Below are 26,749 nucleotides of genomic sequence, written 5' to 3'. Positions count from 1 at the left end.
CGGCTCCACAGTTCAGCTGGCTGATGCACAGATTAGTGACTCTTATCTTAGTATTAATAATTATAATGGAGTTTAGTTGCAAAACTTTACAGACTCGTTCATTCGTGGCTGTTTTCACGTTTATTGCTCTGTTCATATTAGTCTCCATGTTTCCAATGTTCTGGATAGCTGGACGTCATTCACAGGTAATATATTAACTTTAACAGAGATGCAGCGGGACGGATCATCCTGGAAATGATGGACAGGGAGCGTCTGACTAAAACTAGCTGCAGGTCAGACACACTCTGGGGTTTCTGTCTGTTTATTTCCAAGCCCAAATGAACAACTTCACCTTGAAAAACCAGCCCAGAAAGCGACTCATTAAATTTGCTAGCGACTTTAAAAAAAAACAAAAAAAAAACATAGCCGCTTATAATAATCGGACTTGGCGACAGAAACTCAAAATAGTTCCCGTTTTTCTACCAACAAAATGCTCATCTCCCTCCATTGTTTACGTTTCTGTCGCTGCGGATACTGTCACATAGAAACGGCGATCACTTGACAAGACGAGTAGAGGAAATAAAACTAAATTCCAAAACAAAATAGTAACGCAAAATGATTTTGATAAGTAACTGTAGTCTGACTACTGGATATGAAATAGCAAAGCATTAGATTATTAGTTACTGAAAAAAGTGGTCTGACGTCAGTAACGTCTAGATGTCTAATCTAGACATCACTGCCTAGATTAGTTCTTCTTGGCTCATGTTAGCCTCGTAACAAATAAAGAAATCGTTTTTTAGTGTTTCTAATCAATTAGTTTTGTCCTAGAATATTTCAACGTCATAACTAAGCAGTTAATTGTTATTACATTAAAGTGTAACCGCCTGGTCATGACAACAATAAATATGTATTTGCGTATTTATTAACTAGCTAAAGAAATGTTTATCTCCAGCACCAGTAAACCTGTAACCTGCTCTCTGATCTGATGTAGTGGATTAATATCGTTAAATAAGAGCAGGAAACTCTGATGACTTCTTTATTCTGGTTCTTTAAGCACATGATCATCATCGTATGTTTAGGTTTCCTGGACGTCTCGTGGTTTCCCTCGTCTCAGCAAACAGACTCAGAGAACCGACTTAAAATGAATGAAAAGCAGACAAGAAAAATCCAAAAACCTTTCAGAAAACTGCTGACGGTGACCTTTGAACCATAAAGAAATGAACTGGAGTTTAACTTTAATGCCAGCAGTTGATCCTGATCTGACGGAGGCGAACAGGAAGTCCAGACAGCGCCGGATTCTCCCTGAAGCGAATCCTCACAACCAGAAGAGGCACAGACACACAGCAGACACAGCGAGGAGAGACGTGGCCTGCTGCAGACATTTAGTGAAGAATGGGCCTTTCACACACACACACGCACACACACACACACACACCCCGCTGCTGCTGATAAAGGAAGCGGGTCAGACGGGCGGTAAGCCCCGCCCCCAGCGCTCAGCCCTGGTTCTGATGTTTTATGGCTTTCATCAGCATGAGGCTGATTGGCCGGTTCTGCTTCCTCCATTGCACCCAAGAACCGGGCCGGCCCAGATAGCCGCTCCTGCCAGAGTCTCCCTGCCCGGTTGCCATGGTAACAACTGCAGGCCATTACCACCGTGAATACGAACATCATCTACCCCCGACCTGAAATAACCCCACTGCAGCTCACACTGAGACACATTTCCTTCTGCTCCGTTCTTCATTCCTCGCCTACAAAGGAGCCGAGTTCAGAACCCTGCGGAGCGGATCCGGAACAATCTGGGAATCTGATTGGACTCCAAGCTCAGAGAAACGCCACCATCAGACCCTGAAGCTGTGAGACGAACGCCACAGCACGATGGAGGCGCCGTGTTGCTGCGTCATGCCAGAAACGATGGAAAACAGGAAACAATCCCATAAAGCATCAATGTTACGCTAAAAAGAAACTTTGTGAAAACTGCAGCGCCAGGTCTCGCCTGAAAAAGACGTTTTTGATCTCAGTGACGCATTCTGCCGACGACTCACAGTGTGGATGCAGCGCAGCTCTTTGTTGAGTAACCATGGCAACGTAAGGTGTCCCTCTCCGCGGTAACAGGAGCTGATGCGCTCCCTCATGGCCAGGTTGATGTCATGCAGGGTGAACAGACACAGCACCGTCTCTCTGGGCGGATTGGAGCGGTTCTTCTGACCCTGCACACAGAAACAGCAGCCCGGTCAGAGTTGCCGGTTCCACACCCGCGCTGCGGCGCGCCAACACAGGAAGAGACGCAGGGAGCTCACCTGTGAGAAGACCACAAACAGGACGTCGTCGTCCGGACCCAGGCCGAGCGCCTGGGCCAGCCGCCGGCCTGGCTTCTGCCTGTAGGCGGCCTGGACCAGCCGGTACTCCACGCCGTCCTTGGTGCAGCCCAGAGGAAACTCCACGTACGAGTAGAACTCGGTGTCGTTGGAGCACATCCTCACGATCTTGGAGGTGAAGAACTTCTCCCCGCCGGCCTCCATCTGGGTCAGCTGGGTGTCCAGCTGCAGCGTCAGGAAGTAGACGTAGGTCCGGCTGGAGAAGCCATACACGTAGTAGATGTCGAAGGCCGGGTAGGTGGACAGCGTGTCTGATGGGATCTTGATCTGCGACGACACAAATTCGTCCTGGTAGACCAGCGAGAACATGTCGTTGTTCTCCTCGTCGGCCACCAGCTTCCTGCTCGACAGCGTGGGGAAGTACTCCGACTTCCCGTCGATGGCGGCGCCGATGAACAGTCGGCTGCTGCCTTTCACCGGCTTCTTCCTCCTGGACTCCGCCGTCCAATCATCTTCCCCGACGACCACGCCTGCAGAGGGAGAGGAAAAGGAGTTAGAGAATCTCCAGGCCTCCAGGGGGCGCCAACCCGGCTGGTCAGGAGGAGACCCTGGGATACAGCCGCAACTCAGCGACTGGAAGCAAATGTTTGAGCGTTGAAACGCCCATCTGACGAGAAGAGTTCACAATATCGCCGTCATTCTGGAAGGTTGCTGGTTTGGATCCAGAGGATGGGTTTCCCAGGCTGCTTCAGATAACCGAGCGTGTCGCCCCGCCCCTCGGCCCCCTACCTGCCATGCCGTCGGGCTCCTTGGCGCCGGACAGGTAATGCTCCTTGCGGTGATGCGGCTCTCCCAGCTTGAATAGGTCGTCGAGCCGCAGGAACTGACAGACGCCCTGCCAGATGGAGCCGCAGGCCACCAGTCTGCTCCCAGTATAATCCACCAGCAGCAGCTTGTTCACATTGTCCGTGCTCTCCAGCCTGGGGGCACAGAGGTCAGAGGTCAGAGGGCGAGGCAGGCCGGCGACGGCGGCGACGGGTCGGGGACCGACCGGTGGGCGCAGGCGCGGACGCTGGGGGGCGGGTAGCAGCGGGCGTTGTCCTCCACCGGGCCGGTCACATGACTCTTCAGCTCCAGCAGGGCGGCGCTCAGCTTCACCACCCGGTTCACTGCGCCCACGAAAACCTCGCCTGTCCGTCGGTGCACCGCCAGATGGGTGAAGGACGTGTCGGGCGGTCGGTACTCGGCCCGGCCCGACGGCGGGGAGGGGGGGGCCGGGAGGAAGAGGAGGGACGGGAGGAGGAAGAGGAGCAGAAGGAGAGGAAGAGGAGAGGACAGAGAGGAGGGGAGCATGGTGGAGCGAGAGAGGAAGAGGAGGAGGTGCTGCGGGTGCGATGAAGATCCACTTCACTGATCCATGACTGCAGAAACACAGAGAGAGACCGGGTCAGAACCAGAACTAGAACATACTGTGTATGACTCCAGAACTCCAGAAATATCATCCTGGTGCTTTAGCGTTAGCTAGCGGTGCCGACCTTCGGGTTTCCTTCAGTCTGGGTCACATACAGCTGACGGACTTGATCCAGACCGGATCTCCTGCTAACCCCCAACAGAACCAATCAGCCCTTTGGTTCCTCTTATGATGGACCCAAATCAACAGAGTCCTGACCCAGAACCGTCAGCAGCATAGTTCTGGCACTGGGGGTTTAAATGGGTAAAAGTGGACAGAACCGGAACTGACCCGGTACCACCCGGGATCCAGAAAACCCAAACCCAAAATCCTGATCTGAGAGTAAAACGATCCGAGATGAATCCGGGTTTTTAAAGCTGCAGACAGTTTTATCTACCAGCAGAGAGTCTCGTGTGTGTGTATGTGTGTGTGTGTTTGTTTTTAATACCTTGTGGGGACCATTTTCCTAACACATACGCTGTGGGGACCCACTGCTCCTTGTGGGAGCAAGGGGAATCACTGTTTGTGGGCCAGGGGTCAGATTTAGGACTAAGGTGTGAACTGAGTTTTGGATAGGGTCAGGGTTAGGTATGTAATGGTTAGGGATAAGATAAGGTGTGTAGCTGACAGTCGGTGATCGGACCCGGCTCAGGTTTCCTTCAGCTTTATTAGATAATCAGACGGAACCTGATCAATATCTCAATCTGCCTCTCACACACACGTTTGTCTCTCTATCTTTGTGAGGACTTTCCATTGACTTCCATTCATTTCTACACCCTAACCTTTAACCCCTTACCTCTGACCAAAACCAAAACCCAATTCACACCTTTGTCCTAAACCACTAACCTAAAAACAGTGTTAACCCTCATGGGGGCTTTGGCCCCTACAAGGAGCAGTGGGTCCAGAAAACGTCTCCAACATACCCGGCTGAAACCCGCTCAGAAATATAAAATCACAGCAGAACCTGCTGATTCTGACCAAAACAGAACCAGAACAGGGCAGTAGTAAAGTTCTCAGCCCCGCAGAGAGACGCACAGGAAAGTACGTTCAACAATTAACCCTGTGACACACACACACACACACACACACACACACACACACACACACACACACAGCCAGCGGTCCATCTGTTGACCTCTCCCCTTCAGCTCAGCAGGCTAATTAACTAATGTGCTGATCTTTCACTGCCTCTTTGTCCCTGTGTGTGTGTGTGTGTGTGTGTGTGTGTGTGTGTGTGTGCGTGTGTGTATGTGTGTCACAGAGAGTTTCTCTGACTGTGCTGGGTTTCAGAGAATCATCCCCCGTCCAGAGCTCCCCATGTTCTGGTCCAGATGTTCTGGTCAGCAGGAGCCTTCAGTGGATCACCTGTTCCTGAACATCTCATGTTCCTGAAATCCTGGACCTTCTGCAGGTGAAGTCAGGGTTAGTTAACCTTCATGGTTCTGGCTGAGGGTGTAACCGCCTGGAACCAACTGCAGCTTCTAAGGTCCAATAAAGCCCAGAACCAGAACCAGGCACACACAAACATCAGCTAATCGGATTTTTTCTACCGTCTCTGAACAACAAATGGGCTGGAAAATCAGCAAACAGAATAAACAGAGCCATCTCTTTAGCTCAGTATCTTTAAAAAAGACCAAACAACAGGAGAGAAACCATCCAGTGTGAGGAAACATAAAAGCCCAAAGCGGGTCGTTCAGAACCACAGACACACTGGAGAACTTGGAGCTCCAGACGCAGAAAATAGACAGAAGCAGGAGTTAATGCGTTCTCACATTAATAACATATTAATAACACATTGATAACATTAATATGTCTCTTTAATTCCCCTGCAGCCTCCGCCCAGCCGGCCTCTGTAATTTCCAACCTCGGCTGCTAATAGTTAATGCTCCAAAGAATTGCGATGCCTTCGCTGTAGGGCTGGGCGATGTATCGAGTATACTCGATGTATCGCGATATTTTAAATTTACAATAGTTAAAATGGCTATATCGCAACCATCAAGTATAAATTGTTGTTCAAATAATAAACTTTCGCCGTCAACTTCACTGCGAGTATGTTTTATCCGATACCCTATGAATGCATCACTAGTCCCTCCCACTCCCAACCTGAAAATTTTCTACCAATCAGGCTGCACGGAGAAAACAAACAACATGGCGACAGTGAGAGTTTGAGGCGAGCCGTGAATGAGACTGAACAGATGAACTGTGTAGTTCCGAAGAGAAACAGCTGATCAATAATCTGGCAGTGGTTTGGATTTTATATGGAGGATGTCGAACAAAATAAGGTAATTTGCGAAACATGCTATAAAACTATTGCCACAAAAGGTTGAACCACAGATTTATTCCCCCCCTAATCAGATTATTCTTTAATCTGAACTGGTAGAACCGGTCCGTTAAAGTGAAACCTGGAGACGTACCTATGATTCATTTAGTGCTATGCAATGAGAAAAATAACTCAAAACTACTCATTCTTTTTTTCCTTGCTCTCTGTCGGCTTTACGCGTAGTCTCGTTGCCATAGCAACTGACAACAACGCATCTTTACGTATCAGGATTCAGCACCAAAAACACTCAAACATTTTCCCCACATAGAGCAGAACATTAAGTTCATTACAGTTTTATGCTTTTAGACTTGATGTGTATTTTGCGATTATTAATAAGTGATCGCTGTGGTAGATTAGCCACCGCTGCTATTAGCCACGCTAACACAGCGATAGTTAATTAGCTAATTTAAACACCTGCTTTACTGATGATGTGTCAGTTTGTGTAGGTCGCCTTTTTATTTTTAAGCTGAACCAAAACACTCTTTATACCACAGCTCATCTATTTAAGTTTGTCAAAGTCAAGCATAACTGACCTACTTCCTTCTCCCTCGCTATTTGTTTTCTTAGTTAAAACTTATTTCTGACCTTGTTATCTAATCTTACATAGTGTAAACAGTATATAGCAAAACACAGCATCCCTTTTTATATGAGATTACATTTGAGTCTAGCAGGGAAATGGGGGAACTTCGTTGGATGACATCATGCTGCAAGGAGTCTAGTTTAAAATAACATTGGAGCTCATTTAAGAATATCGTGATATATATCGTGCATCATAATATTGCAAAAACTTATCAGGATATTAGATTTTCCTCATATCCCTCAGCCCTACTTCACTGTCTGTATGAAAACCAGAGTGCTGCTGATCCTAGAGCTCAGTCACAGCTGGAATCTCTTTTCTGACCAGAACCACTGGTCCCGGGCCGATCTGGTCCTGGATTCACTGCAAAACCACAGAGAAAAAGTCCAGAGGGACTTTTCATCTATCGATGACCGCAGGGTGAGCAGCAAATGTCTACCTGGAGAAACAGACATCGCTATTTCACCTGAGGGACCTTCAGGGTTAGGTTAGCACCTTACTGAACAGTTCTCTCTATCACTGAACAGTTCTCCATCTCACTGAACAGTTCTCTCTATCACTGAACAGTTCTCTCTCTCTCTCTCTCACTGAACAGTTCTCTCTCTCACTGAACAGTTCTCCGTCTCACTGAACAGTTCTCTCTCTCACTGAACTGTTCAGTGAGAACTGTTCTCACTGAACAGTTCTCTCTCTGCTGGGAGGGACGACATAGTCCTTCTGGACAGAGTTGGTTTAGCTAAACTCTCATGTCAACGTGGTTGCCGTGGTAACTGCTCAGGGTCAGACATGTTTAGATGTTCAGAGACTCTGGTTTCCATCAGCTGCTTCATTAAAGCTGCATCCTGGTTTCCCGCTAATGAAATAGCAGCAGGATGCGTGTAGCCTCAGATGTGTGGTAATAACGGCGCTAATGGAGCTGCTAACAGAAGCTGATCTGCTAAAAACACTGAAATCAAAATTATTTAATACTTTAAAATATTTGAAGAAAAATCATCCGATTACAGAGAGAATCACAACAGAACAAACAGGAAGGCTAGCTGCTCAGATAGCCACAGCTAACTGCCGCCTGTCCTGATTATCATACATTTTGTCATACTTAATCAGGCAACAGAGCTAATCAGGAGGATTTAAAAAGAAAAGCTAAAGTCTAAGATGTAGGTTAAAGCAGTGTTTCCCAACCCTGGCCCTCAAGGCACACTGTCCTACATGTTTTAGAAGTTTCCCTGCTTTAATGTGCCTGATTCAACTGATTGCAGTTCAACAAACGCCTGTTAATCAGTCATCAATTGAAATCAGCTGGACCAAAGCAAGAAAATACCTAAAACATGCAGGGCAGTGAGCCTTGAGGACCAGGGTTGGGAAACACTGGGTTAAAGGCTAGCTGCTCAGCTAGCTAATCAGACAGAACTACAGATTTTCTCTTGTAGGTTGAAAATTACATATAATACTAAATATATATCACTTTTTGCTCACTTTAATATAAGACAAAGCCCAGCAGAAGCATTTGGATTTATTACTAATTCTGAGCTAGTATTAGCTACTTCAGTTAACTCAGTGTTCCTGTTTGCTTGCAGATGTAAAATCTTTGCTGTTTCAGGATGAATCTGACAGTCAGGGTTTATGTTTTAATATATAACCTATGCAGTGATGTGTGGTTAGGGAGGCAGGTGAGGCTGCAAAATAATACGTAATGATAAAATTATTTAAATTGCAATATTTGCCCAGTGGTTTGTACTATGAAGAATTTATAGTACTTAATAGTACATAGGTGAAGCTAGTATTTAGCTTCACTAATTTGCATAATTTTTCTTTAAAATCACTGCATTTTTAGCAATTTCCTATTCAAATGCTGGGAAGTGAAGCTGGTGAGGCAGCAGCGATCTGAGCCTGAGCCTCTGGCTAACTGCACTGGCTGCTATTCTATGTTCCTCCTGTCTGAACGTCGCCAATAAAATGGTTAAAAACATTTAATATATAAACTGATTTTCCATAATTTAGCTTATATACATAATGTTCAGTGTTTGTTGTCACCAACTGTGTGTGTAACGTGTTTCCTGTGCTGAGCAGCATCAGAAACCAGAGAACAGATTGGAGGTGAGGCAGGCAGTTCTCTGGCCTCATGGCAGGGGGCGCTCATGATCCAGACATTCAGTAAGTAAAGTGCAGTGATATATTCATTATTGCCTCTTTCAATGTCAATATGGATGACTACATTTCTATACTATCAGCTGTTCCTGACGCGATAAAGCTGCTCCAGCTAGTTGTCATTGTTTCAGCTAACGATGTCAGAGAAGCTCAGCACCGAAAAGACTCAAAACAAACAGCTGGAGCTTCCCTGACAGCAATCTCTGCCGAGACAGAGAGACTTTTAAAGCTGAAGGAAAATAAGGAGGACTTTTACTAGAAATATTTTTGCGCATGAGGAGGACTTTATTTATAAGTAACATTTTTTTGATTAGTTTTCTAATGAAATGTGCGTTTTGTGGCTACAGCTGATATGTGTAAAAAAATGCAGAAAAGAAATCTAACCAGCAAACTGCTATGTTAGCTTAGCTAATAGCAGCGGTAGCTACAATCTACTACAGCTGTGTTAGCTTAGCTAATAGCAGCGGTAGCTACAATCTACCACAGCTGTGTTAGCTTAGCTAATAGCAGTGGTAGCTACAATCTACCACAGCGATCACTTATTAATAATTGCTAAAGCCTAATTAACCCAGACTGAATGTTTTATGCTGAGTGGGAAATATTTGAGTGTTTTTTTCTTGTTGAATGTAGAAACATAAAGTGGCGTTGTTGTCAGTTGCCATGGAAATGAGTGTGCGTGTAGGGTAGCTGACACAGCGGGCGAAAAGAAGCGGTTTTGAGTTGTACTTCAACGGTTTTTCTGATTCATTTTGTCTTTGCTGTGGAGCATAGCACTAAATTAATAATACCTACATTTCCAAGTTTCACTGAGTTAAATGAATTGTTCTGCCGCCGTTACGGCCCGGCCCGTATGAGCTGGGTGCAACATTCGACCTTCGGCGTCCACTCTGTGTCTGGGTGTGGTGCTCTGCTGCCACTGAAACTGACTTTCACAATCCAATAAATATTCCTTTTGCTGCACCTTAACCACTTTTTGTTACGACACGGATAAAACAATTTGTGTAAAAGTGTTTCTATGCGCTAAGTCTGCGAATGAAAACAACATGGAGGGGTTTAAATAAATATGATTACGCCAGAGCCTCATTGCACATCACTGGATCTATAAATATGGAATCAGAGATAATCACTAACTGGGATTTTTCAAACATGTTGGATTTTATCCAGTGGAAAAGTGAAATTTTCCTTGTTTTGGCTGAAAGGCCACGTCTAGTTTTAATTTATTTTATCTGCCGAGAAATCATGACATCCAACTTCAGGTCAGGAAACCACGGCAACAAAAGACTTTGACCTGTGACCTCCGCCACCTGCTGCAGGGCCTTTAATGAAATAAAGTTATGACGTCAGAACCACCGGGACGTTTTCCACAACTTCTCATCTTCTGGACCCGGCTGGGCCCAGACAGAACCACACATACGGACCATACCTGTCAGACGCAACCTTTGACCTCAGCACTTACTCCTTGTTGGGCTGCCTGAGAATATAACAGGTAGCAGTTACATTAACCCGATTTACCGGACGCACCAGAACCGATCGGACCGCTGTGTTGATCCCAAAGAGAAATTAAATGTAGTAAGTCATTAATTTTCCACATGGGTCTCCTGTAGCAGTCTGTGTCACAGCCAATCTGAAGGAGCCTCTGACTGAAGACGATCTGATGAAGAGGATGATGGTCTTCATCTTCACAGGATTACTGTGGCCAGAACTTCCACAGTAAACCCCAGAACCAGAACCGGCCTCCAGGCGTTGGGCCTCTTCAGGTCCCTGGTTCTGGTTCTGTTCTTTCCAGATGAATTTTTCTTTTGCTCCACTTCTTCTCCGTGATGGAAACAGGATTTGACCTTTAACCCCGTTCTAATGAAGTCATCTCCTTCGTTTTGTTTCCATCCCAGATGATTTGATTGTTCCCTCCATGCCAACAAGCCCTTCCTCCTCCTCCAATCCGCCTGGCGACTGCTGAGTCATCAGACTGTTTCTGTTCATGAATCTGAACAGTGAGAAGGAACCATGAGTCCAGTGGAACCGGGTTCGGTTCTGAAGCGGTACCGGGCAACGGCCGCCTCAAAGCAACTTCTCAGTTAGAAGAATCAGATCACAGAGCGATGGAGAGCGACGCGATGGAGAGCGATGGAGAGCGTTGGAGAGCGATGGAGAGCGATGGAGAGCGTTGGAGAGCGATGGAGAGCGACGCGATGGAGAGCGACGCGACGGAGAGCGATGGAGAGCGACGCGATGGAGAGCGATGGAGAGCGACGCGATGGAGAGCGACGCGACGGAGAGCGTTGGAGAGCGATGGAGAGCGATGGAGAGCGACGCGATGGAGAGCGATGGAGAGCGACGCGATGGAGAGCGACGCAACGGAGAGCGATGGAGAGCGACGCGACGGAGAGCGTTGGAGAGCGATGGAGAGCGATGGAGAGCGTTGGAGAGCGATGGAGAACGACGCGACAGAGAGCAACGCGACGGAGAGCGACACGACAGAGAGCGATGGAGAGCGACGCGATGGAGAGCGATGGAGAGCGTTGGAGAGCGATGGAGAGCGACGCGATGGAGAGCGTTGGAGAGCGATGGAGAGCGATGGAGAGCGTTGGAGAGCGATGGAGAGCGACGCGATGGAGAGCGACGCGACGGAGAGTGACGCGACGGAGAGCGATGGAGAGCGACGCGATGGAGAGCGATGGAGAGCGACGCGATGGAGAGCGACGCGACGGAGAGCGTTGGAGAGCGATGGAGAGCGACACGATGGAGAGCGATAGAGAGCGACGCGACGGAGAGCGTTGGAGAGCGATGGAGAGCGATGGAGAGCGTTGGAGAGCGATGGAGAGCGACGCGATGGAGAGCGACGCGACGGAGAGCGTTGGAGAGCGATGGAGAGCGATGGAGAGCGATGGAGAGCGACGCGATGGAGAGCGATGGAGAGCGTTGGAGAGCGATGGAGAGCGACGCGATGGAGAGCGTTGGAGAGCGTTGGAGAGCGATGGAGAGCGACGCGATGGAGAGCGTTGGAGAGCGATGGAGAGCGACGCGATGGAGAGCGATGGAGAGCGACGCGATGGAGAGCGATGGAGAGCGACGCGATGGAGAGCGTTGGAGAGCGATGGAGAGCGACGCGATGGAGAGCGTTGGAGAGCGATGGAGAGCGACGCGATGGAGAGCGATGGAGAGCGACGCGACGGAGAGCGTTGGAGAGCGATGGAGAGCGATGGAGAGCGACGCGATGGAGAGCGACGCGACGGAGAGCGTTGGAGAGCGATGGAGAGCGTTGGAGAGCGATGGAGAACGACGCGACAGAGAGCAACGCGACGGAGAGCGACACGACGGAGAGCGATGGAGAGCGACGCGATGGAGAGCGATGGAGAGCGACGCGATGGAGAGCGACGCGACGGAGAGCGTTGGAGAGCGATGGAGAGCGACGCGATGGAGAGCGATGGAGAGCGACGCGATGGAGAGCGACGCGACGGAGAGCGTTGGAGAGCGATGGAGAGCGACGCGATGGAGAGCGATGGAGAGCGACGCGATGGAGAGCGATGGAGAGCGACGCGACGGAGAGCGTTGGAGAGCGATGGAGAGCGATGGAGAGCGTTGGAGAGCGATGGAGAACGACGCGACAGAGAGCAACGCGACGGAGAGCGACACGACGGAGAGCGATGGAGAGCGACGCGATGGAGAGCGATGGAGAGCGTTGGAGAGCGATGGAGAGCGACGCGATGGAGAGCGACGCGATGGAGACCGACGCGACGGAGAGCGTTGGAGAGCGATGGAGAGCGACGCGATGGAGAGCGATGGAGAGCGACGCGACGGAGAGCGTTGGAGAGTGATGGAGAGCGACACGATGGAGAGCGATGGAGAGCGACGCGACGGAGAGCGTTGGAGAGCGATAGAGAGCGTTGGAGAGCGATGGAGAGCGACGCGATGGAGAGCGACGAGACGGAGAGCGTTGGAGAGCGATGGAGAGCGATGGAGAGCGATGGAGAGCGACGCGATGGAGAGTGATGGAGAGCGTTGGAGAGCGATGGAGAGCGACGCGATGGAGAGCGACGCGACGGAGAGCGTTGGAGAGCGATAGAGAGCGACGCGATGGAGAGCGACGCGACGGAGAGCGTTGGAGAGCGATGGAGAGCGACGCGATGGAGAGCGATGGAGAGCGACGCGATGGAGAGCGACGCGACGGAGAGCGACGCGACGGAGAGCGTTTGGAGAGCGATGGAGAGCGACGCGATGGAGAGCGATGGAGAGCGACGCGATGGAGAGCGACGCGACGGAGAGCGACGCGACGGAGAGCGTTGGAGAGCGATGGAGAGCGACGCGATGGAGAGCGATGGAGAGCGACGCGATGGAGAGCGACGCGACGGAGAGCGTTGGAGAGCGATGGAGAGCGATAGAGAGCGACGCGATGGAGAGCGATGGAGAACGACACGATGGAGAGCGATGGAGAGCGTTGGAGAGCGACGCGATGGAGAGCGATGGAGAGCGATGGAGAGCGACGCGATGGAGAGCGATGGAGAGCGTTGGAGAGCGACGCGATGGAGAGCGATGGAGAGCGTTGGAGAGCAACGCGATGGAGAGCGATGGAGAGCGATGGAGAGCGACGCGATGGAGAGCGACGCGATGGAGAGCGACGCGACGGAGAGCGTTGGAGAGCGACGCGATGGAGAGCGATGGAGAGCGTTGGAGAGCAACGCGATGGAGAGCGATGGAGAGCGACGCGATGGAGAGCGACGCGACGGAGAGCGTTGGAGAGCGATGGAGAGCGACGCGATGGAGAGCGACGCGACGGAGAGCGTGGATGAGAGAGCGATGGAGAGCGACGCGATGGAGAGCGATGGAGAGCGACGCGACGGAGAGCGTTGGAGAGCGATGGAGAGCGATGGAGAGCGTTGGAGAGCGATGGAGAGCGTTGGAGAGCGATGGAGAGCGACGCGATGGAGAGCGACGAGACGGAGAGCGTTGGAGAGCGATGGAGAGCGATGGAGAGCGATGGAGAGCGACGCGATGAGCGTTGGAGAGCGATGGAGAGCGACGCGATGGAGAGCGATGGAGAGCGACGCGACGGGAGATTGGAGAGCGATGGAGAGCGATGGAGAGCGTTGGAGAGCGATGGAGAGCGTTGGAGAGCGATGGAGAGCGACGCGATGGAGAGCGACGAGACGGAGAGCGGTGGAGAGCGATGGAGAGCGATGGAGAGCGATGGAGAGCGACGCGATGGAGAGTGATGGAGAGCGTTGGAGGAGCGATGGAGAAGCGACGCGATGGAGAGCGACGCGACGGAGAGCGTTGGAGAGCGATGGAGAGCGACGCGATGGAGAGCGACGCGACGGAGAGCGTTGGAGAGCGATGGAGAGCGACGCGATGGAGAGCGATGGAGAGCGACGCGACGGAGAGCGTTGGAGAGCGATGGAGAGCGATGGAGAGCGTTGGAGAGCGATGGAGAGCGTTGGAGAGCGATGGAGAGCGACGCGATGGAGAGCGACGAGACGGAGAGCGTTGGAGAGCGATGGAGAGCGATGGAGAGCGATGGAGAGCGACGCGATGGAGAGCGATGGAGAGCGTTGGAGAGCGATGGAGAGCGACGCGATGGAGAGCGACGCGACGGAGAGCGTTGGAGAGCGATAGAGAGCGACGCGATGGAGAGCGACGCGACGGAGAGCGTTGGAGAGCGATGGAGAGCGATGGAGAGCGACGCGATGGAGAGCGATGGAGAGCGTTGGAGAGCGATGGAGAGCGACGCGATGGAGAGCGACGCGACGGAGAGCGTTGGAGAGTGATGGAGAGCGACGCGATGGAGAGCGATGGAGAGCGACGCGATGGAGAGCGACGCGACGGAGAGCGTTGGAGAGCGATGGAGAGCGTTGGAGAGCGACGCGATGGAGAGCGATGGAGAGCGACGCGACGGAGAGCGTTGGAGAGCGACGCGATGGAGAGCGATGGAGAGCGATGGAGAGCGTTGGAGAGCGACGCGATGGAGAGCGATGGAGAGCGACGCGATGGAGAGCGACGCGATGGAGAGCGACGCGACGGAGAGCGTTGGAGAGCGATGGAGAGCGACGCGATGGAGAGCGACGCGATGGAGAGCGATGGAGAGCGTTGGAGAGCGATGGAGACCGACGCGATGGAGAGCGATGGAGAGTGACGCGACGGAGAGCGATGGAGAGCGACGCGATGGAGAGCGACACGATGGAGAGCGATGGAGAGCGACGCGATGGAGAGCGATGGAGAGCGACGCGATGGAGAGCGATGGAGAGCGACGCGATGGAGAGCGATGGAGAGCGACGCGATGGAGAGCGATGGAGAGCGACGCGATGGAGAGCGATGGAGAGTGACGCGATGGAGAGCGACGCGATGGAGAGCGATGGAGAGCGACGCGATGGAGAGCGATGGAGAGCGACGCGATGGAGGAGCGATGGAGAGCGACGCGATGGAGAGCGATGGAGAGCGACGCGATGGAGAGCGATGGAGAGCGACGCGACGGAGAGCGATGGAGAGCGACGCGATGGAGAGCGTTGGAGAGCGATGCGATGGAGAGCGATGGAGAGCGACGCGACGGAGATCGATGAAGAGCGATGGAGAGCGATGGAGAGCGACGCGACGGAGAGCGATGGAGAGCGTTGGAGAGCGTTGGAGAGCGACGCGATGGAGAGCGACGCGATGGAGAGCGACGCGACGGAGAGCGTTGGAGAGCGATGGAGAGCGACGCGATGGAGAGCGATGGAGAGCGACGCGATGGAGAGCGACGCGACGGAGAGCGACGCGACGGAGAGCGTTGGAGAGCGATGGAGAGCGACGCGATGGAGAGCGATGGAGAGCGACGCGATGGAGAGCGACGCGACGGAGAGCGTTGGAGAGCGATGGAGAGCGATAGAGAGCGACGCGATGGAGAGCGATGGAGAACGACGCGATGGAGAGCGATGGAGAGCGTTGGAGAGCAACGCGATGGAGAGCGTTGGAGAGCGATGGAGAGCGACGCGATGGAGAGCGATGGAGAGCGTTGGAGAGCAACGCGATGGAGAGCGATGGAGAGCGACGCGATGGAGAGCGACGCGACGGAGAGCGTTGGAGAGCGACGCGATGGAGAGCGATGGAGAGCGATGGAGAGCGTTGGAGAGCAACGCGATGGAGAGCGATGGAGAGCGACGCGATGGAGAGCGACGCGATGGAGAGCGACGCGACGGAGAGCGTTGGAGAGCGATGGAGAGCGACGCGACGGAGAGCGATGGAGAGCGTTGCGATGGAGAGCGTTGGAGAGCGATGGAGAGCGTTGGAGAGCGACGCGATGGAGAGCGATGGAGAGCGACGCGACGGAGAGCGTTGGAGAGCGACGCGATGGAGAGCGATGGAGAGCGTTGGAGAGCGACGCGATGGAGAGCGATGGAGAGCGACGCGATGGAGAGCGACGCGACGGAGAGCGTTGGAGAGCGACGCGATGGAGAGCGACGCGATGGAGAGCGATGGAGAGCGTTGGAGAGCGATGGAGAGCGACGCGATGGAGAGCGATGGAGAGTGACGCGACGGAGAGCGATGGAGAGCGACGCGATGGAGAGCGACACGATGGAGAGCGATGGAGAGCGACGCGATGGAGAGCGATGGAGAGCGACGCGATGGAGAGCGATGGAGAGCGACGCGATGGAGAGCGACGCGATGGAGAGCGACGCGATGGAGAGCGATGGAGAGTGACGCGATGGAGAGCGACGCGATGGAGAGCGATGGAGAGCGACGCGATGGAGAGCGATGGAGAGCGACGCGATGGAGAGCGATGGAGAGCGACGCGATGGAGAGCGATGGAGAGCGACGCGATGGAGAGCGATGGAGAGCGACGCGACGGAGAGCGATGGAGAGCGATGGAGAGCGACGCGATGGAGAGCGTTGGAGAGCGATGCGATGGAGAGCGATGGAGAGCGACGCGACGGAGATCGATGGAGAGCGATGGAGAGCGTTGGAGAGCGACGCGATGGAGAGCGTTGGAGAGCGACGCGATGGAGAGCGACGCGACGGAGAGCGTTGGAGAGCGATGGAGAGCGTTGGAGAGCGACGCGACGGAGAGCGTTGGAGAGCGATGGAGAGCGATGGAGAGCGACGCGATGGAGATCGATGGAGAGCGATGGAGATCGATGGGAGAGCGATGGAGAGCGTTGGAGAGCGATGGAGAGCGTTGGAGAGCGATGGAGAGCGTTGGAGAGCGACGCGACGGAGAGCGATGGAGAGCGATGGAGAGCGACGCGATGGAGAGCGATGGAGAGCGATGGAGAGCGTTGGAGAGCGACGCGACGGAGAGCGATGGAGAGCGACGCGATGGAGAGCGACGCGACGGAGAGCGTTGGAGAGCGACGCGATGGAGAGCGACGCGACGGAGAGCGTTGGAGAGCGATGGAGAGCGACGCGATGGAGAGCGATGGAGAGCGATGGAGAGCGTTGGAGAGCGACGCGACGGAGAGCGATGGAGAGCGACGCGATGGAGATCGATGGAGAGCGATGGAGATCGATGGAGAGCGATGGAGAGCGTTGGAGAGCGATGGAGAGCGTTGGAGAGCGATGGAGAGCGTTGGAGAGCGACGCGACGGAGAGCGATGGAGAGCGATGGAGAGCGACGCGATGGAGAGCGATGGAGAGCGATGGAGAGCGTTGGAGAGCGACGCGACGGAGAGCGATGGAGAGCGACGCGATGGAGAGCGACGCGACGGAGAGCGTTGGAGAGCGACGCGATGGAGAGCGACGCGACGGAGAGCGTTGGAGAGCGATGGAGAGCGACGCGATGGAGAGCGATGGAGAGCGTTGGAGAGCGACGCGACGGAGAGCGATGGAGAGCGATGGAGATCGATGGAGAGCGATGGAGAGCGTTGGAGAGCGATGGAGAGCGTTGGAGAGCGATGCGATGGAGAGCGACGGAGAGCGACGCGACGGAGATCGATGGAGAGCGACGCGACGGAGAGAGACGCGACGGAGATCGATGGAGAGCGACGCGACGGAGAGCGACGCAACGCGATGGAGAGCGACGGAGAACGACGCGACAGAGAGCAACGCGACGGAGAGCGACACGACGGAGAGCGATGGAGAGCGACGCGACTGGACGGGGAGCGACACACGACTTGAAGAGCTGCAGCCGCTTCAGACAGGAAGGACACACACACACACACACTCAGAGAGAGAGCGACTCGCTCGTCCAGCTGCTGGAGGTGAAGAGAGTTACTGGATTGTTTCCTCATCCTGAGTCTGTCAGGAAACCCGGAGGACACCAGTCATCCAGCTGGACCCGGATCTCGCTGCTCTCATTGGTCCCAGGCAGAAGCTCAATCTGCCCGTCTGTTCTTAAAGGGCCGGTAACCAGTGGCGGAGCCAGAGGGGTGCAGGGGTGGCATTTGCCACCCCAACAGAGCCCTTGCCACCCCTACTGCCACCCCACTGGAAATGGTCATTTTAAAATATAATACTTATGAGATCGGCAAAGATTTGCCAGGAAAACTGTAATTTCCAACTGTCCCTGAAGGCAGCCCGATGCAGTAGCAGCCTACATGCTGCTCACTGATGCTGTTCATTGGTTAAGCTGACATGTGGTTCCTGCTTGATCCAAAACACACCCGCGGCTTTAGAGTACACCTGAGGAGTTTTGCAGGTATTTACAACATTTTACCGCTCAGCGGTAACCGCTGTGTTACCTTCCTAATGAGAGGCGGCACTTGTCATACATTTCTAAAAAGAAAAAAAAAATGGTTGTGCACCGCTCCGTGCCTCGTTTATTATATTAGCCATGCTATTATACTAGCATGGCTAATATAATAGCATGGCTATTATATTAGCCATGCTAATATAATAGCCTGGCTATTATATTAGCCGTGCTATTATATTAGCCATGCTAGTGCTGATAGATGGTGTTTTAGACAGATTCTTTTAACATATGTTTTAGTGCACATGCTGCCCTGTAATGTTTTATTCATTTGGCCAGGATATAAGAACATGTGAACAACCATTGTTAAGTTTTATAATGACTGAAATGTAAGTAGGCTATGTCATATGAAAGCTTTGAATTATAACCTAACTAGTTATATTAAGTAATTTCATTAATCTATTTTTAATTTAGTATTATTTTAGCTAGCTACAGAAAACTAAAAACTATAGTTTAAATAATAGTTAAAATAGTGTTGTCTCTGCCAAACAGTCATGGAGTCTAAATACCAGGCTGTCTTATTTTGTGTAGAGCCCAAATGAAGAGAAAAGGGAATATCTCCCAGTTCTTCTTAAAGAGGCAAAAACCAGGGCCAGACCAGGACCAGACAGAACCCTGCAGCAGTGACCAACCTGGAGAAGCCAGCCAGGAGACACCAGGCCCAAGTGTATCACCAGCAGGTTAGAGGCTGTGACAGAGAGTTATTAAGTAGTAAAATCCAATAAGCCTAATTCTAAAGGTTAGCATGATGCTTTTTGCATTTTTTATTGTGTTTGTTTATGCATTTCACAATTAAGTTCCAGAGAGAGATGAGGGTGATATAGATTCAGAGTCAGACTCTGGGGAGGAAGACAGTGAAGCAGAAGGAAATGGCACTGAACTCCCCCCACCCAGCACAACCTATTGCACACCAAAAGGACCAGGCACACACTACCCATGTTATGCTACAGAAACTTAACTAATTACAACTTAACTTATTGAGATGTCTGCCCAAAAATACTCTTAAAATACTTAATATAATTACCTAATATTTATTCCAGACATCTCAAGAACTAAAGCGGAAGGTCCAGCTCAGCCATGTCTGTCAAAGTTCCCAAGAACTCAGCATGGAACAAGAACAAGGGTTTCAACAGCTCTTGGTACAAAGACAATCCATGGCTTGAGTACTCTGTATCTCAAAATGCCAGTTACTGTTTTGCATGCAGGCATTTCTCCCTCCCTAGTTATACAGAGTCATCCTTCACATCTGAAGCAGGGTTTTTCAACTGGAAAAAAGCCTTGTTTAAGGATGCTGGGTTTAAAGTTCATTCAAAATCAGAGCAGCACATAAATGCAATGTATGCCTGGACTGAGTACAAAAGGGTCAATGAGTGTAACAGATCTATTCTTGATGCCTTAAATGAGGGTAGGAAACAGAAAGTTGAAGAAAATAAAAAATACATTAAAACAGTTGCTGAGGTGTTACTATTAACAGCAACTCAAAATATTGCACAAAGGGGTCACAGGGAGTCTGATGACTCTGACAATAAAGGCAATTTTTTAGCCATTTTGAATGAAATTGCAAAGCATGACCCCTCTGTGCAGAGAAGGTTAGATGCACATGGCAATGCAAAGTATACTAGCCACCAAATCCAAAATGAGATTCTGCAGGGATTGGCTGAAATGGTTCAAAAAGAAATCATAGCTGAAGTTAAACAAAGCGAGGTGTTCAGTGTGTTGGCAGATGAGACTAGAGATTTACAAAAGAAAGAACAAATATCTTTAGTAGTTCGTTACTATTACAGTGGTGCCATACATGAAAGCTTCCTTCACTTTCAGTCGGCAGAAAGCTTGGATGCTGAGGGTCTGACCAAAATGATAGTGGGGTGTCTGGAGAAGCATGGTCTGGACTACAGAAACAGGGTTATGACGGTGCCTCTGTGGTGAGTGGGAAGCATTCAGGTGTTGCTGCACGCATTAAAAACGATGCCAAGTTTGCATTTTATGTACACTGTAACGCACACTGTTTGAATCTCGTTCTTGTTGATGTGGTAAAGTCAGTGCCTGAAGCTGAAGACTTTTTTTCTCTTCTTCAGAATATTTATAAATTTGTAACTGGTTCTGCTGTTCACACCAAGTGGCTTGCTGTCCAAAAAGAGCTGCATCCACAAGAGAAACCTAGGGAGCTCCAGAGACTAATAGATGCTAGGTGGGCATGTATCTACATGGCATGTCGCAATGTGAGAGACAGGCTTCCAGCGGTTTTGAGGCTTCTGCAAGATATTTCCCTTGAAAATAACAGTGGGGATAGAAAAGTGGAAGCAAAGGGTCTTTTGGCTCAGATTGATTTTCAGTTTATAGCACTTTTAGTTATTTTTTGTAAAGTGCTCGGGGATATCACAATCCTGTCTGACATGCTTCAATCTAGCAATCTTGATTTATCAAAAGCCGTAGATTTAGTCGGCTCCCTGACAGACACATTGAAAAGCTACAGAAGTGAAGCTTGCTTTGGTGAACTACTGAGGGACACTCAGGAACTAGTAGAACGCTGCAAAATAAGCACCCTGCCACTCAGCAAGAGACAGCCTAAGGCCAGTTCCAGGTTTTTGGACTCACTGGTAATGACTACTGTAGGACAGAGGCACAGTGACCAAAGTAATGAGGATTTTAACAGAGGTGTCTTTTATCAGATACTTGACTGTCTCACAGCTGAGCTTGAGAGGCGTTTTTCACAGAAGAATTGTGAGATAATGCTAGGGGTTCAGTCTCTAGTCCCAAAAAGCCCATTATTCTTGAAAGAGGAAACACTGTATGCTTTTGGACAGACATTTGAGTCAGATCTAGAAGATCTTAAACATGAGGTTCACCAAACCAGACGGCTTCTTCTGAGGAGAGAAAACGGTGGGTTAGAGAGACCCTCTACTTTACTTGACCTTGTTGTGTTCCTGGAACCTTATAAAGAGTTTTTTCATGAGCTGTTTAGACTTTGTAAGATTTCAGTTGTTATCCCAGTCAGTACTGCGTCCTGTGAGCGAAGTTTTTCTGCTCTAAAACTGATCAAAAACCACCTTAGAACAACTATGGCTGATGACAGGTTAAGTCATCTTGGCATTCTCAGTGTTGAGTCAAGGAGGGCACATACCCTCAACATGGATGACTTTGTAAAACATTTTGCTTCTTCCCACCAAAATCGGAGAATTATGCTCTCTTGAGTGTATCCTGGCTTTGAGTTTGCAGTATGTTGTTCCCATTCAAAGCTTATTTGACCGTAGCAGTGTTTCTCAAACCTTTATAAATACCACCAGGGTAATGCTGGTCAGCTCTGGTGGTATTGTCTTGCAGTTTACTATTTGGAGCCAGTTTTATTGATTTGTTTTTGGTCATATTCTGGGCTCTGAGTTTACATTTACATGTTCACTGTTCCATAGTGCCGTTTAACGCCTTGTTTGGTCATGGCAAATCTTTGTTAAATAAACCATTTTAATTTGAGTGTGTGTGAGAAAATATTTGTTTCCTTTCGTTCATCATTTGTATATGGACCCCTCTGATAAAGCCTTGCTCACCCTTTGGCCACCCCTTGAAAAAAAGTCTAGCTCCGCCACTGCCAGTAACGTGTAAATCAGGGTGTCAAACTCCAGAACTGGAGGTTCGCTGCCCTGCAACGTTTAGATGAGCCTCTGCTGCAGCATCTGAATAGAATAATGAGGTCATTAAGGCTCTGGAGAACGGATCTAGACAAGGAGGAGGAAATTAAACCGTTTCATTCCAGGGTTTTGTAGCTGCGGCTCATCTAAAACCTGCAGGACAGCGACTGGAGTTTGATACTTGTGGTGTAAATCATCCTGGTTTTCCCTGCTGTGTTGCTCTGATTCTTTCATGTTGGAGAATTTCTTTACTCTCCATGGCAACCATTCAGCTGTTAAAACATCTGGGTGGACCCTAGCCCCGCCTTCGAGGCGCAGCTCCTCCCCCACTTGGCTCCTTCAGACTAGCCAGCAGCAATTAGCAAACAGCTGAGCTCATCATAGGAGCTGCTGCTCAGAGCAACGCTGGTAAAGACGTTAAAGGGTTAATAGAGGAGCCATGTTGGGATGACTTCCTGGAGGCGGAGCTTCAGAAAAAGCAGTTCTTAAAGAGACACAGACCCAATTTCAAGGCGTTACATCAGGAAGTCAAATTTATTTAAAGTCATATTTGATATATAAAAGATTTCAGAACAACTGAAGGTAAAATAGCTGCTGATTATAAATGGAAAACAGATGATACCGGCCCTTTAAAGGTTCTGCAGGTGGTCAGGTTTGGAACCTGAACGGCTCAGAACCAAACAGAACCAGAACCAGAGATGTTGTCCGATTGGCTGGCAGACCCTGGCCTACCTGCTACACTCACAGTGACACACTGATGGGTCCCCAATAACACCATGAAGATCCACGGCTGTTACCAGGACAACCAGGAGGCGGGACCAGCAGAGAGATCTGCTGCTCATTGGCTGCAGAACCAGAACCAGCGTTTCAGGTAACTGGTTTGACTGTAATGTCCCGATCCAGTTTCGACCAGCTGATGCAGACTGACCCCTGACCTCCAGCCCAGCATGCACTGCAGTGCTGACCTCATCAGCGTGGCTCCAATCAACACAGGTTGATGGTTAAACTCTGGCCCAAACCCAGAAGCTCTGCAACAAACCGGGCTTTATGGAGAACTGGGTCATTGAACTGAGAGCCTCCAGATCCACATAAATCCCCAGTGGGCCTTCCAGCAGCTGCAGAACATTTCCAGAACCAGAGACTAAAGTCTCGGATCAGAGAAACTCATCCAGGCTTTAGTTTCTCTTTAGTGGCTTTGATTCCTGCAGCAGCGTCTTCACAGGTCTGATTGACAACCCAACGGTCCAGAACGCTGCTGCTGGACCAGAACCTGCTGCTGGAGTTCTGACTAGAACCAGGAGGATAGAGACACCACCCAGTTCTACACCACCCAGTTCTACTGGTAGTTTATAAATCACTGAACGGATTAAAGATCTGCTGCTGGATCAACCTGCTGGTTCCGGTTCTGGTTCTGGTCTGCATCAGAACCAGAACCAAACATGGAGAAGCAGCATTCAGCTTCTACTCACTATAGATCTGGAACAAACTTCCAGAAAACTGCAAACCAGCTGAAACCCTGAGTTCCTTTAAATCCAGACTGAAAGCTGGTTGGAGCTGATCTGATCAATAACTGGAACATCGATCAATCATCTGATGATTATTGGTGCTGATTGGTTCTGATCAACTGGACCTGATCAGAACCATCAATCATCAAATCTGAACATGTTCCTGATCTGGATTTGGACCTCCCGACCCGACTCGTCCCGGTCCCATGAGAACGTGGGTCCGCTTCAAACCCCTCATCGGCCTCAGGCCCGGCCCGGCCCAAAAGAACCTGCGGCTGCTCACGTGCTCAGTGCTTCACCGACAGGACCAGGTTCTGGTTCTGGAGGTTCTGGTCCAAAGCATGCAGCTGCAACAGCACCATTCATGGACCAGAACCGAAAAATCAGAACTGAAACCTGAACAGATTCAGTTTGTTACCAAAAGAATCTGAATCTGTTCGTTTTCCTAAAGAATGGATCTATGTTGGTCCTGATGAACCGAACCGCTGATCAGAACCGATCGGTTAGTTATTGAGCAGCTGGAGCTCCTCCTCCTCTGATGAAGATCATGGATTATCGATTATTGATGGATCGATTCTGAGCTTCAGAACCAGTTGCGATCGGTCTGGATGTGACGTGATCAGCTCATCTTGATCAAAGATTGGTCAGCTGGTTCTGGACGATCAGTGACTTCCGGTTGATTCAAACTGATTCGGTTCTTGAGAACTAATCGGATCATTGATCCGGACTGAATCGATCAGGTTTATCTGACTGAACAGGATCAAAGAGCAGATATCCTCGATCCGGTCCGGTCCGGCTGCGGCGCTGAGGACCAGAACCAGAACCTGGAGCAGAAAACGGCTCGGTTCGGTGTCGGTTTTGATCCAGCAGAGCCAGAGTTCCGACCCGTCCCGGGGTTCGGCCCGGTTCGGCCCGCTGAGCTGAAGCTGCTCCCCCCTTTGTTCTCCTTAATGGAGCCGCGGACCCCTCCCCCACAAAAACACGCTCAGCCTGAAACCCCGAACCCGGTACCGAACCCCGGCCGGTTCTGAGTCCACAGAGGGAGGGGGCAGCATCCCCCCTCCACCCCCCACTGAGGAAAACAGGAGGAAATTTCCACGCAGCAGAAACGGAGCGAGGCGTTTTCCCCCAAAACATCCCCCCCCCTCCTGCCCTCAGCACACCGGTCCCAGTACCAGTCCCGGTCCACTCCCCCCGAAACCGACCATCTCCCCCATGCGCGGACTTACCTGGACGTGCACGCGCAGAAACGTCCAATCAGGTATTTAAATCCAAAGAGGCGCGCGCCTCCGCCGCCGCTTTCTTTTTCTGCCTCAGCCGCGCGGTTCCGGTCTGGGCGGACTGAGGTTCGGGTGGTCCGGACCGGCAGAACCTGGTACCAGAGCGGTAATAATCCAGCCTCGGGGTTCGGTGCTGCGGCTCTCTCAGCCTGGCTCGGCTCGGCTCAGACACGGACAGCCCCCAGTTGGACCGAACCACTCTGGACAGAACCGCGGGGTGGCGCGTGCACAAGCCGCGGCCTTAACCATTCCCCCACCCCATGCTAATTAGCCTGGAGGGCGGGCTTGAAACAGCGGGGGCACGTACAGACGGCTGGTTAAACTGTGACACGAAACGAGGTGCGTGCACGTGTCATAAAAGACCAACGCACGCGCATACACACCCCTAGCACGCGCTGCGTGGTTCAGTCCAACTTAATCTGAGGCTGAGGAGACAGAGAGAAAAACAGATGGATGGATGGATGGTTGGACGGATGGATGGATGGATGGATGGATGGATGGATGGATGAATGGATGGATGGTTGGCTGGTTGCATGGATGGTTGGCTGGTTGGATGGATGGTTGGATGGTGGGTCAGTTGGATGGATGGATGTGTGGATGGATGGATGGATGGATGTATGGATAGTTGGATGGGTGGATGGATGGATGGATGGATGGATGAAGGATGGTCGGATGGTTGGATGGATGGATGGTTGGATGGATGGATGGATGGATGGATGGTTGGATGGATGGATGGTTGGATGGATGGATGAAGGATGGTCGGATGGATGGATGGATGGCTGGTTGGGTGGATGGTTGGATGGATGGATGGATGGTTGGATGTATGGATGGCTGGATGAAGGATGGTCGGATGGTTGGATGGATGGATGAAGGATGGTCGGATGGTTGGATGGATGGATGGTTGGATGGATGGATGAAGGATGGATGGTTGGTCGGGTGGATGGATGGTTAGTTGGATGGTTGGTTGGATGGATGGATGGTTGGTTGGGTGGATGGGTGGTTAGGTGGATGGATGGTCGGATGGTTGGATGGATGGATGGATGGTTGGATGGATGGATGAAGGATGGTCGGATGGATGGATGGATGGATGGATGGTTGGTTGGGTGGATGGTTGGATGGATGGATGGATGGTTGGATGGATGGATGAAGGATGGTCGGATGGATGGATGGATGGATGGATGGTTGGTTGGGTGGATGGTTGGATGGATGGATGGTTGGTTGGACGGATGGATGGTTGGTTGGATGTATGGATGGCTGGATGAAGGATGGTCAGATGGTTGGATGGATGGATGAAGGATGGTCGGATGGTTGGATGGATGGATGAATGATGGATGGATGGATGGTTGGTTGGATGTATGGATGGATGGATGAAGGATGGTCAGATGGTTGGATGGTTGGATGGATGGATGGTTGGTTGGGTGGATGGATGGATGGTTGGATGGATGGATGAAGGATGGTTGGATGGATGGTTGGTTGGATGGATGGATGGATGGATGGATGAAGGATGGATGGTTGGTCGGGTGGATGGATGGTTAGTTGGATGGTTGGTTGGATGGATGGATGGTTGGTTGGGTGGATGGATGGTCGGATGGTTGGATGGATGTATGGTTGGTTGGATGGATGGTTGGATGAATGGATGATGGATGGATGGATGGATGGATGGTTGGATGGATGGATGGATGGATGGTTGGATGGATGGATGAAGGATGGTCGGATAGATGGATGGCTGGATGAAGGATGGTCGGATGGTTGGATGGATGGATGAAGGATGGTCGGATGGTTGGATGGATGGATGGTTGGATGAATGGATGATGGATGGATGGATGGATGGTTGGATGGATGGATGGATGGATGGTTGGATGGATGGATGAAGGATGGTCGGATAGATGGATGGCTGGATGAA

The 26,749-nt window shown here is 51.1% G+C and overlaps 2 protein-coding genes across 2 annotated transcripts in view; one reads left to right on the top strand and one right to left on the bottom strand.

Annotated features, from left to right (window-relative positions):
- The window catches only part of plxna3 (plexin A3), a 63,665-nt gene extending 38,702 nt beyond the window's left edge, over nucleotides 1–24,963 (bottom strand). Inside the window, 5 exon segments of the mRNA XM_032566943.1 lie at nucleotides 2,022–2,186; nucleotides 2,277–2,824; nucleotides 3,084–3,274; nucleotides 3,346–3,715; nucleotides 24,796–24,963. Coding sequence (XP_032422834.1) covers nucleotides 2,022–2,186; nucleotides 2,277–2,824; nucleotides 3,084–3,274; nucleotides 3,346–3,647 — 1,206 coding nt within the window. The 5' untranslated portion in view covers nucleotides 3,648–3,715; nucleotides 24,796–24,963.
- LOC116720753 (uncharacterized) lies at nucleotides 19,036–21,629 on the top strand. Its single transcript, XM_032564165.1, has 2 exons — nucleotides 19,036–19,118; nucleotides 19,236–21,629. Exon 2 carries the CDS (start codon nucleotides 20,643–20,645, stop codon nucleotides 21,627–21,629), a length of 987 nt encoding a protein of 328 aa, XP_032420056.1. The 5' UTR covers nucleotides 19,036–19,118; nucleotides 19,236–20,642.
- Nucleotides 24,964–26,749: the final 1,786 nt, after the last annotated feature.

The sequence above is a fragment of the Xiphophorus hellerii genome, chromosome 1 (genome assembly GCF_003331165.1).
Source record: "Xiphophorus hellerii strain 12219 chromosome 1, Xiphophorus_hellerii-4.1, whole genome shotgun sequence".
Classification (NCBI taxonomy): domain Eukaryota; kingdom Metazoa; phylum Chordata; class Actinopteri; order Cyprinodontiformes; family Poeciliidae; genus Xiphophorus; species Xiphophorus hellerii.
Note: the sequence above shows the minus strand (reverse complement) of the source record. Positions and strands in the feature narration are given on the sequence as shown.

What these genes read in the sequence shown, in the direction of transcription:
- LOC116720753 (XM_032564165.1), top strand. Translation starts at nt 20,643, where the DNA reads ATGGCATGTCGCAATGTGAGAGACAGGCTTCCAGCGGTTTTGAGGCTT.